Below are 11,235 nucleotides of genomic sequence, written 5' to 3' on the forward strand. Positions count from 1 at the left end.
GTAATTCAACAAAAAACATCTCCCCCCACTTACACAAACACTCAATATGAGCAACACTTTAACGCTTGAACAAAGACTGAAGAGCAACACCCGCTCATGCAAATGTGGTGTGACTCAGAAAACCTACTCAGAAGTAAAGTCTGTGCTGGCCGGGTTGAAGCAAGGGAGTCTTCTTTTTCTTCTCAGCCTCCCTTGCTCCTCCCCCTGTCCAATGAGTTATGTAGTATTTGAGCCTTCAGGAGAGTAAGGAAGGTCAGACGTTGTAGAGACACAGGGACAAGGCGCTGTTATCCCACTGCAGATACTCAGGGAGCTTGAGATTTGGGACCCAGATTTTCATCACGTATTCATTTCTTTACAGTATTCAGTGCATGGAAAGATGGTTCCTGCAGTGTACTGTGACCACTGATGTTTGTTTCTGCAGACTCCATGCTTATTGTTTTTAAACTTTGAGAAGTTTTATAACTCTGTGACTTTTAAATTTCCCAGCTGTTCTGTTCTCTTTTATCGGAATACCTTCACTTTTTTTCTTGGACTGTCTCAAACCGCCTTCACCAATGCTGACCGAGCCGTATGGAGCCATGTCGATGGGCTCAGATGTTCGAGATCTGACCCTCTTGACTCCAGCACCCCCCGTGCCATCCTTACCAGGAGCCGGTGGTGGCTGCGGGATGTCTGTCGGCGGTGGCCAGTGGACCCAACTGCTGGACCTCCACCCTGGCTCTCCCTACGGCTCCCTGCCCTCCCACCACTCCCTCATCAAGCAGGAACCAGGATGGGGGACCACTGAGCCTATAGAGGACCCTCACTGTGGACTCGGGGCCTTCACAGTGCACTTCTCAGGCCAGTTCACAGGCTCAGGCCCCTGCCGGGTCGGGGCCTTCGGGGAGCCGGCTGCAGGTCAACCGAGGATGTTTCCCAATGGGACTTACCTGCCCGGCTGTATGGACAGTCCTCCTGCACCCAGGAACCAGGGTAAGCATGCTCAGTATCTGTCCCACCTCTCTTCAGTCCACCTCTGTCTTCTCTCATTAACTAAATGAAGTGGTTTATTGTCTTTACACACCAATCAATAAAATGTTTATTTCTATTACAAGCCAGTTTTTCTCCACTTTCTGCTGTATGTGTTCATGATGTAACTCCATGTTTAGAGGTTGTTGACAGTGTTGTGTCTGAGCAGGATGTTATGTGCTGTACTGGGTCATTCTGTCCCGTGTCAGGAATCGGCTTGACAGCTTCCTGGTGATGCTTTGGCAGCGATCTATAACAGTTCCTTTGCACTCAGAAATGCTTGTTTACTTTTAAGCCACAGGCCGAGTCACAACAGCTGTATTGGCATCAGTGTGTTGACTTCATAACTCAGAACAGATAGTTAGGAAAATCATTCATAAGGTTTAACTAAATATGTTCCCTCTATATGTCCCATATGTGATCCTACGTCCATCTAAAGCTCAAGGACCTCTGTGGGTTAATTATCAAAGATTTTATGATGCACTGCAAAAATCTGTGAGTCAATATTGAACCAACACAATATTGGGCTAATATTGTTGGGTTATTACACAAATTAAATATGGTATGTTCGCAAACTGTCATAATCTATTCTACCTCTTTTTAAAAGTGCGTGTCTCTATTTATTACTGATTGTTAATAATATATTTGCAGTACATTGTGTTGCACTACTAACAATACAATTATTAATAATGAATAATAATTATATATTTTATTTATATAATGCTTTTCATGATACTCGAAAACACTTTACTTAATCACACGTTTGATTATTATGACGCTTTTAAAAAATATCACTAACACTGGCTCAAAACTACTTTGCACTACTTCAAATAAATGCAGTGGAGTAAAAGTACAATATTTGCCTCCACACTGTAGTGGAGTGGAAATATAAAGTACCAGAAAATATGAATACTCAAGTAAAGTACCTCAGAATTGTACTTAAGTACAGTACATTCCATCACTGCCAACCAATTTTGTAAAAAAAAAAAAAAAAGACACGTATGAAAAAACATAATGGCCTGTTAAGCTGCCATAGTGAATGTTGCAGTAGAAAAGTAATTCATGCAGAGAAATGAATAAAATCTGCCAGGAGGCAAACATACTCAAAACACTCATCAACTGATTGTGAACCAGTGACCTTGAAGTGTTGTATTTACAAGTTTTGATTTTATTGGCATGTGCAAGTGTTTATTTAATATTTCTTGGATTTTTTCCCCCACTGATTTTTCCTCCACACGTTTTCTGGGTCTTTATTCAGAAGTATTTCTCTAGAAGAAATGAAAAGTGATGAAGAATGAATCATGAGCTTGATTTACTGCCCTGAATATTCCTGGGATTTTGTTAAATCCCAGTAGACTTGCTCAAAACAGAATACAGGGATTGAATCTATTGTTTATCTGGAATTTTTAATCTGGCACTTCATTTCTGTTTCCTGCGAAGTTTTTCATTGCTGCCCTTACTGTAAACAACGCTCGTGTTTCTTGTCTGTTGGGGATCGTTACTCAGAGGTCGGAGGTTTAGACCTGTACGTGTGTGCCCGTGAGACTTCCAGAGACAACGTGCAATATGAGTCTAGTTTGCTCAGTGGAAAGTAGTTTTTGATGAAGTAATAAAAATACAGGATAGGATTTAAGTAAGAGTCGTGTGTGAGTCATTTTTCTCTGAAACTTTTCAACATCCCTCTCGGGCCTGACTCAAGATGCAGCAGCCTGTTGACGTGCGTGTGTGTGTGTGAAACAAAAGGTCATTTTTACATCGCTCTCTCAAATATGACACTTTCTATCTGCTCAGGAATGCTTGCAGTAATAGATGTAACAATGTGTACTGTCACGCAGTCTTATAACTGTAATTAAGTTAGCGTGCATGCAGTTTTTTACTGCTCACCCTTGTTTTTGACTGAGCATATTCTACAGTAGCTCATCTTAGTCCGTCTGTGGTGTGCTGCCAAATTTCTTTTTCCACCTGCCATAAATTTTGCAACCACAAGGCCGAAGATAGATGGGGGAAAAAAAAAATGTTACAAGGAAAGAGGACTTTAGGAGTTTAATGAATGTCTCTCTGTGGTAACTCTGCCAGGGACGTGCAGTAACTACCAGGGGGATTCAGATAACTGACCATGTAGTGGAGACTTCAGACTCTAAAGACTCGACCAGGCGGCGGATCAAATCATTCTAACTTTCCATTTCTTCTCTTTTTGTTTCTCTCTTCTCAGGTTATGGAGCAGTGGGTCTAGACAGCAACCCCAGTTACGGTCACACTCCGTCTCACCACACCCCTCAGCTCTCCAGCCTGTCCTTCAAACACGAGGACACGCTGTCACCGCCAAACAACATAGGTAGCCGTCCGTATCCTGAAGTGTTTTTTCACTAAATTGACTCTCAGACTGAGAGACTGTCAAGTCACAGCAAGGTTATATAAGTAACATGTCATTTTTCATATCAAGACAGAACAGCTATTATCCCCTTTCCTTCATCTCCCTCCGTCTCTGTCTGCACACGCATTCATATACGCAGGCATACATAAACACACTCTCCCTCTCGCTCTTTAAGCACACGTATGGTTAATGACTCTGGAAATGATAACTTGAGGAAACAGCTTTATGTGACTCTGCTGGAATGTCAAAAACTGTCTGGGGACCACTATACTATATGATCCTGAAAAGGAGCACTGTTTCTGATTGACCCGTCCTCTCTTTGAGGTGAAGAGCTGTGCGTCTGTGCAGACATGCGTGTACGAAAGTGTGCCTGTGTGTCTTTGAAATGAACTGGGATTCATTTTGAGAGTTGTTTTTTTTTTTTTATTATAGGAATGTGTTTCGTGTATGTTCTGATGAAGCGACATTTTTATACAAGATCTTGGGAAAGTTTTCAGCTTAATAAGATTGTGAGCTGCTGATGGGGGAATTTTGATGGCTAGCAGCTCTTTAATTACATTTTTCATAATTGATTAACTGCTTTAGTCTTTTTTTTTAAAACCAAAATGGCAAAAATTCACTGCTTCTAGCTTCTCAAATGTGCATATTTGCCTGTTTTCTTCATCTTCTATGAGCATCTTTGTTTTTTGGATTGTAGGTTGAATAAAACAAGCAGTTGGATTATGTCTGCTCCTGGGAAAAGGCACTTTTTCTGACATTTTATAAACAAACAATTAATCTATAATGAAGACGAAACTGGTAGATTTATCGAGAATGTAAATAATTGTTAGTTGGCCCAATTCTGAAGCATTTTTTGCATCTTTTTATGTGCAGTTGACCAGCAGTACCCGGCTCCTCCTCCCATGTTTGGTTGCCACAATCCTTCCGAATCCTGTCCCAGTAGCCAAGCTCTGCTGCTGAGAAACTACAACAGGTACAATTATTTTTGCTTGCATGCATTTAACGTTGCTTTATTTGACACCTGCTACCTTGAATCCTCTCTCAGTACAATTCCAGCCTCCTCGCTCATCAGTTAACATCAGATTCTTTCCACAAACGCAGCTTGCTCCCTTGCTGGTTAATTTTCAGAAGTGTGAACTCTTTATGATCCTGTGTTGAGCCCTGCGTCTGCCTCTGCACTGTCTGGATTGTGAATCCTAATTTGTTCTGAGGTTAAGTGCTGCCCACTGGTGCTCAGCAGGCCAAAACAAACAGTGAGTGATCTACTGCTGATGTGCCTGAGTCCACCCTGAGGAAAAACGAGGAGAAAAGTAAAAGAGACAAGTTCAGTGAAAGTGAAAGTTGAGTGTGGGGGGTTGGGGTAGTTAAAGCTGGGGAATCTGCTTATTTTAACCTCTGAATGTGTTTCCAACTTGTTTTCATTTTGATGAAAAAAACATCTCAAGGAGTAAATTAGGATCAAATTCTTTGAATGCCGTCCTGCGATGTTGTTGGAGAAAAGGAACATGTGCAACCCAAATACTGGAACAGCAGCTGATAAGAGAAGGGAAGACTTTGCTGTTGTTACAGCTTATGGCATGAACTGGAAACCCTCAAGCAAACAGAGACATGCACATGCACATGCTCTCACACACACACTGTAAATATGTGACAGATATCAGTGAGTCCTTCCACAGTGTAACATAGTTCAGAGCTGATTAGCGAGCCATCGCGAGCCTTCCCTCAAGGACTTCTCAAGGAATGCTGTCCAGAATTCCCCCGAAACCGGTTCCCGCCTTTAATGATACTGAGGACAGAGTGATGTCATGCACTGGTCCACAGTGTACTAGGCACGGAGGCACTCACCCCCGCAGAGCGCACAGCCTGCATCTCCAAGTGTGTGTGTTTCTGTCAGACGTGTGTGTGTGTGTCTGTGTCTGTGTGTGTGTGTGTGTGTGTGTGTGTGTGTGTGTGGGTGCACTGGTGTGATCTGCCAAGGTAAAGAATGGCTCAGAGCCCATGTTTTTTAATGAAGCCAGTGAAGAGTGTGGTGGGTGGACAGGATGTGTTAATAAGCGAGCGATTTGGAATTCCCCCCCAAATGAAACGTCTTCATTATCCATACAAGGGAGGAGAAATGACAGCAAGACGGCACAGTAACATAAATATTGTCGCTGTTTTCTAATTTCAGGATTTCCCAAAGATAACCTATTAATAAAGAAAGAAAAACAAAACAAAGACATGAACAGTATTTTCCCATTCATCTGTCAGAACCTTGCTCCATAACCCTTCAATTTATTAATGTAAAAACACATTTCCTTGCCTTGAAAATTCAAAAACCAAATAAAGACTGAAAATCTTTTTTTTTTTTTTAGATGTTAACGACTGTGCTGTATGTTTCTCTCAGTGATAACCTGTACCAAATGGCATCTCAGCTGGATTGTGTGACATGGAACCAAATGAACAGCCTGGCATCCTCCATGAAGAGGTGAGCCTTCTTTTCCTGTTTTTATTAAAATAACAAGCTGGTCTTGACCAGTGTTTGCACTGGTGCAGAGGAGGAGGAAGAGGAGGATTTCACCAGATGGCTGTTGGCCTACTGCCTAGGGAAATCAGGAAGAGGATAGGAGCATATTCATATCTGTGGATGTGTGTTCTTCTGTTGTATGCTTTAAAGACTCATTTGAGTTTTTTGGTGACTGGACTTCTTTAAGGACTTGGTTTTAGAGTAAAGTCCTGCTTAGGATAGCCAGGTAGTGGTTAGAAAGTATGTGCTCTGGAGGACTGAACTCTTCTTGAACCCGGTTTTGGCTTCACTGTGGTTTTACTCTTTGATTGATTTGGACTGGGTGAATGGAATCTGGCATCTACAGTGCCTTTTCTGCATTTCTTTACCTGCCTACCTGGCAAATATCTTAACATATTTCCATGCACTTCAATTTTACTCTCAAAACTACAAAATCTAATGTACTGATATACTTTATGTGCAGGTCTGTTTAAAAAAAATGGTTTGCTTCCAGTTTGTATGTGGGTGCAGTCATTAATTTCTGTCCTTTTCATGTGAAGTTGCATACGTATCACTATGTATTTACTTTTTTTTTGTATTTTTGTATATTTTGTCTGTTATTTTTAGTTTGCTATGGACCACTTTTGTGTCCTTACTAAGAATTTCAGTGTTTTAATTTATCCATGATGTTTCTCCTGCCCAGCAGTGGCCATCCAACCAGCTATGACAGTGACCCCACAGCCCCGCCTCCACCCGTGCTCGTGAGTGCCCAGTACCACATACACACACACAGCATCTTCAGAGGACTCCAGGTCAGTCAGAGTTAACACACATGAGAGACACGAATATACACAGTGAATAAATACAAAAAGTGAACTGAAGTGTTCTCCTTCCTCTCTTTCGTAAAGGATGTTCGACGGGTACCTGGTATTGGGCCACCGGTCGTGAGGTCATCAGAGGCCAGCGAAAAGCGTCCATTTGTATGCGCTTATCCAGGCTGCAGCAAGCGATACTTCAAACTGTCACATCTGCAGATGCACGGCCGCAAACACACAGGTAAGATGATGTGACTTATATCCCTTTTAACTTGCCCAGACTTCAAACACAATGAGAAATTCATACAAACTGTTAATGTTCAGTTTAACCTCCCCCTGATGAATAAAATCTAGTCACATAATTTGGGATTAAAGGTAAAATGTGCCTAATTTTGAAATGGCGATTGTGCAGATATGAAGTGCTAATGATGTGAGTGGTTTATTTTGCAGGGGAGAAGCCTTACCAGTGTGATTTCACAGACTGCGGCCGCAGATTCTCTCGCTCAGACCAGTTAAAGAGACACCAGCGCCGACACACAGGTACGCCGCTGTCGAGTAACTGTATGAGTTCTCCGCAGGGCCGGTGAACAAGAGCAACAGACTAAACAGAAAATGCAGCTGAATGAACGAAATACGACAAATTCAAATCCTAATCAAAATATTTTATTGATTTTAATTTTGAATGTCTGATCAAATTTTTTCTGAAGAGTGTGTTTTGTAATCGTGTCTTTATTATTTCTAATTTCCTGGCTACGGCCTTGGTTCCCTCTCTCACTTCTCTTTTTTCATTTGTGTCTCTCACTACTTTTTTGAAAATATGTGTCATAATCATTGTTACAAAACATTGGAAATTGTACAATATCATCTATCATATCATCAGAAATGTCGTCTCTGACACAGGCCGAAACAGCAGCATGATGTTAAATATGTTGTTGATACATCAGTCTGGGTGTTTGAACAAGAAGTCTGCTGCAGCTCTTATATCTTCAAATATACAAACAAGTTTTTATTTGAGTTTGAAATGTGAATATTCTCTGTGTTGAAACTAAAAAATCTCCCTGAACAGTTAAAATGAATAAATATGTAACACCTGTTCCGTCTCCATCTCTGCCACCATAATAACCATTTGCGTCTCTGTGCAGGAGTGAAGCCCTTCCAGTGCGAGACATGCCAGAGAAAGTTTTCACGGTCAGATCATCTTAAGACGCACACTCGGACTCATACAGGTAAAACAAGTGCGTATACCTTTATTTTCTACCTCTCCATCTCTTTTAACATTTTAATCCATATTCAATGAAACATAAGCTTGCATTCCAAGAGGGGAATTCACTCTAAAGCAAACATTTCTCCTGTTTTCCCTTGTCTGTCCCCTCCTCGTCAGGTGAGAAGCCCTTTACCTGCCGCTGGTCCAACTGTCAGAAGAAGTTTGCCCGCTCTGACGAGCTGATGCGCCACCACAGCATGCACCAGAGGAACCTGACCAAGCTGCAGCCCGCCATCTGAGCAGCGAGAGGAAGAGGATGAAGAGGAAGGTGACAATATACTGTGCCAGCATGTAGAGAAAGATGCTGGAGCCTGGTCAGCGGTTATGGTGCCTTGCCAGACTCGCTGACGTGGTGAGCCCAGCTGATGCCTCCCCTCAGCCAGTCATCGTGGAGAGACGCCGATGATCCTAGAGATCTTCAAGATGCACCTCAACAAGCACTCTGGTTATCTGACATCAAAACTCAGACTGAGAGGGTGCAATACCACAGTAAATCTGAGCCAAGAAGATGTTTTTTTTGTTTTATGTGAGATGAGGAAAATGTTGATACACTATTTTGGATATTTTAGTACACTTGCACTGGCTTCTTTTTTTAATGGTTAAAATTGTGTCACTTTGAAAATATGCTGGACAATGTAACTGGATTTAGGAAATGGATAATGTGCCTTTTTTTTGGTCCATTTACTTGAATCTTAAAGGTACACTATGTAGTTTTGGGGAAGAAATTTTAATCAGAAGAGAAAGATCTTCACAAAGATTTTTTTTTATGCCTAAACAAACAAAATAAACAAACTCTCTTTGTTTTCATGACTGAATAAACAAATACTGTTTCACTTTGTTTATATTTGGCGGACCCTGTCACCTTTCTAGCTTAAAACAGTGTTCTTGGGACCTTATTTCCCCCTGAGAACAGCTTGTTTATTCAGTTATAGAAAAAAATAAATATTTCTGAGTTTGTCCTCATTAATATATTAAAATTCTGAGTTTGAATTTCTTCTCCAAAACTGCATAGTGCCCCTTTAATATTCTTACAATTTACATGATACTAACTAAATTGCTTTGTATATATGTGGCACTTTTGCATATACATTCCTTTTGTATTTTCTACGTTTTTGTAAGTTTATAAAATGTTGATTCACATTGCTGTCAAGAGTGTGTGTGTGTGTGTGTGAGAGGGAGAGAGGTGTTGGTGTTGTCAGGTTAAGAGGCCACCTATCAATGGTGGTGGGGGGTGACGGACAGTAAAATAGCACCCCACTGTGACTCTGACAGGGTGCAGGTCTCACCCTCCTAAATCTCCGACACACATCTTCATAACTAGGAACATCTGGAGCCCGGTAAATCTCATTAGAAAAGACACATACCTCAGTGTCAGCTGGCCGTACTTCACTGACTGCCCCCGTCTGTGTAGGCTGGGCCCCATAATGCACACACACACTTAAATCCCCATTGTAAATAATCGCCTCCAGTTGAGGAATGGCATTTTTACATCCTCGAGCCACATGATGGCAGTATCAGCCTTTTCAGTCTTGAGCTGTGAGAGCTGGAGTGTGCCCTAAACCATAATACTGCTCAGACTTTTCAGTTGTCCACTTCAGTCTTGCCCTCAGTGGTCTTGAGTGGCCACAATGAATATGTTCAAATCAACAAAAATGAGAAATAGGAAGGCATGTTCAGAGTAAGCCCCGGACCATGAAATATACATGATGTGGATGGAGTTGTGTGTCAGCTTGTGTGCAAGTCTATAAGGGTTCATATGATTCAGCTGCAGCTGGAATGTTAATAAAATATGAGTCAGTGTGGGAAGAAAAAGCTGTTGCACGGCTCCGTGGGCTAATGATGTCACACACCTGGAAAAGCGATGTAAACACGCACATACAAGGATGGTATATTTAGCTGATGGCTATATGTTCACACATGAAAAAACCAAGGCAGAAGTTTACTGAAGGCATTCGATACTCGTGCTACTCACGTATGCAGACACCAGGGCCGTAGCCATGGAGTCAACACTGGTGAGGGCAAAATCTTCTGGGGGTCCTGGCACAGAAAACATCTTAAATTTGCAAATTTCCTGCCGTTCTAAAATATTTAAAAATTCACTTGTAAATGGGATGAATTCTTTTTTTTACGTTTTATATTGTATTGTATATTGTATACAGCTAGCTGACACTGAGGTATGTGTCTTTTCTAATGAGATTCACCGGGCTCCAGATGTTCCTAGTTATGAAGATGTGTTTCGGAGATTTTGTAGGGTGAGACCTGCATCCTGTCAGAATCACAGTAGGGTGCTGTTTTACTGTGTGTCACCACCATTCCTCTCCTCACCACTCATAAAATTAACATTTTTATAATACTCGCAAAAATAAATCGCAATTGACAGCAACAGCTTCTGCTTGTCTAGGGTACAGCAACACCACTTGGACAATCCACAAGTTAGAACTCTAATACACCGTAATACTAGAATCGGTCTAATTGATAATGGCAAATTTGTTAAAGGTGCAATATGTAAGAATTGTCATCCTGTCGAAGACCTACTTAAAACAAACGGGGCAATATATCACCAGAATAACCAGTAACTGTAGGTACCGTTAGCTAGCTAGCTCAGTTAGCTGTGGCGCTAGTGGTCCTGACTGGGAGCTTAGAACACCAGGAGTATTTACTAGCAAAGAAGCTTTGGATCGGGACAGGCTGGGGCTAGCTGGTTAGCATGCTAACTTCAGGAGACACAATATATAGACATCATAATGTCAAAACTGTTATTCTTTAACATGATGTTGATAATTTTATTTAATTTTCGACCTTTAAGGTTAGTTATGATTAGGGCTGGTGTGACGCATCAACGTAATCAATTTCCGAAATATGTCGATGTGTGTTTCACAAGTGTGTCATGTGTCAGATGTAAACAGTAACACCGCTATGCTCGAACACTTGAAGCTGAAGCATCCCAGGGCGGCTGGATTCACATTGGATCCAGGGGTGCGCTGAAACACCACAGGTTGGTGTGTCACTCCACGGTCCGTGTGTGTGACGTGTTGGGAACCCCTGCTGATCAGTTTGCCAAAAGACAAAGCTGCTTTGTTGTTCTGCTACTGGCATGCTGGTCCTTCTAGTGATCGTTTGTCCTCATCGACGGATTAAAAATAAAAGTAAACAACCAGGATGAAGCAGATCATTACTGTGTTTTAAACTGGGGGACAAGACCGAACCGAAGTGAAAGTGAAATTTAACGCTACACAGAGAAATGTCTGTTGTGTTCCCTCTGTAGTATTTATCCATGCTAAATAAC

The 11,235-nt window shown here is 41.6% G+C and overlaps 1 protein-coding gene across 5 annotated transcripts; it reads left to right on the forward strand.

The window, feature by feature from the left end:
- The first annotated feature begins 255 nt into the window (after positions 1-255).
- wt1b (WT1 transcription factor b) lies at positions 256-9,089 on the forward strand. 5 transcript variants are annotated; one of them, XM_073465029.1, is made up of 9 exons: positions 256-975; positions 3,224-3,346; positions 4,259-4,358; positions 5,772-5,852; positions 6,574-6,682; positions 6,779-6,926; positions 7,136-7,225; positions 7,828-7,920; positions 8,067-9,089. In XM_073465029.1, the coding sequence occupies exons 1-9, from the start codon at positions 558-560 to the stop codon at positions 8,186-8,188; spliced, it is 1,284 nt and encodes a 427-aa protein (XP_073321130.1). In that variant the 5' UTR covers positions 256-557; the 3' UTR covers positions 8,189-9,089. The 5 variants fall into 5 exon arrangements, with proteins under 5 accessions (XP_073321130.1, XP_073321128.1, XP_073321131.1 ...); XM_073465027.1 differs by having other exon boundaries at positions 293-975; positions 7,828-7,911; XM_073465030.1 differs by having other exon boundaries at positions 293-975; positions 6,574-6,631.
- The last annotated feature ends 2,146 nt before the right edge of the window (positions 9,090-11,235 follow it).

This window comes from Pagrus major, chromosome 4 (genome assembly GCF_040436345.1).
Source record: "Pagrus major chromosome 4, Pma_NU_1.0".
NCBI classification, from domain to species: domain Eukaryota; kingdom Metazoa; phylum Chordata; class Actinopteri; order Spariformes; family Sparidae; genus Pagrus; species Pagrus major.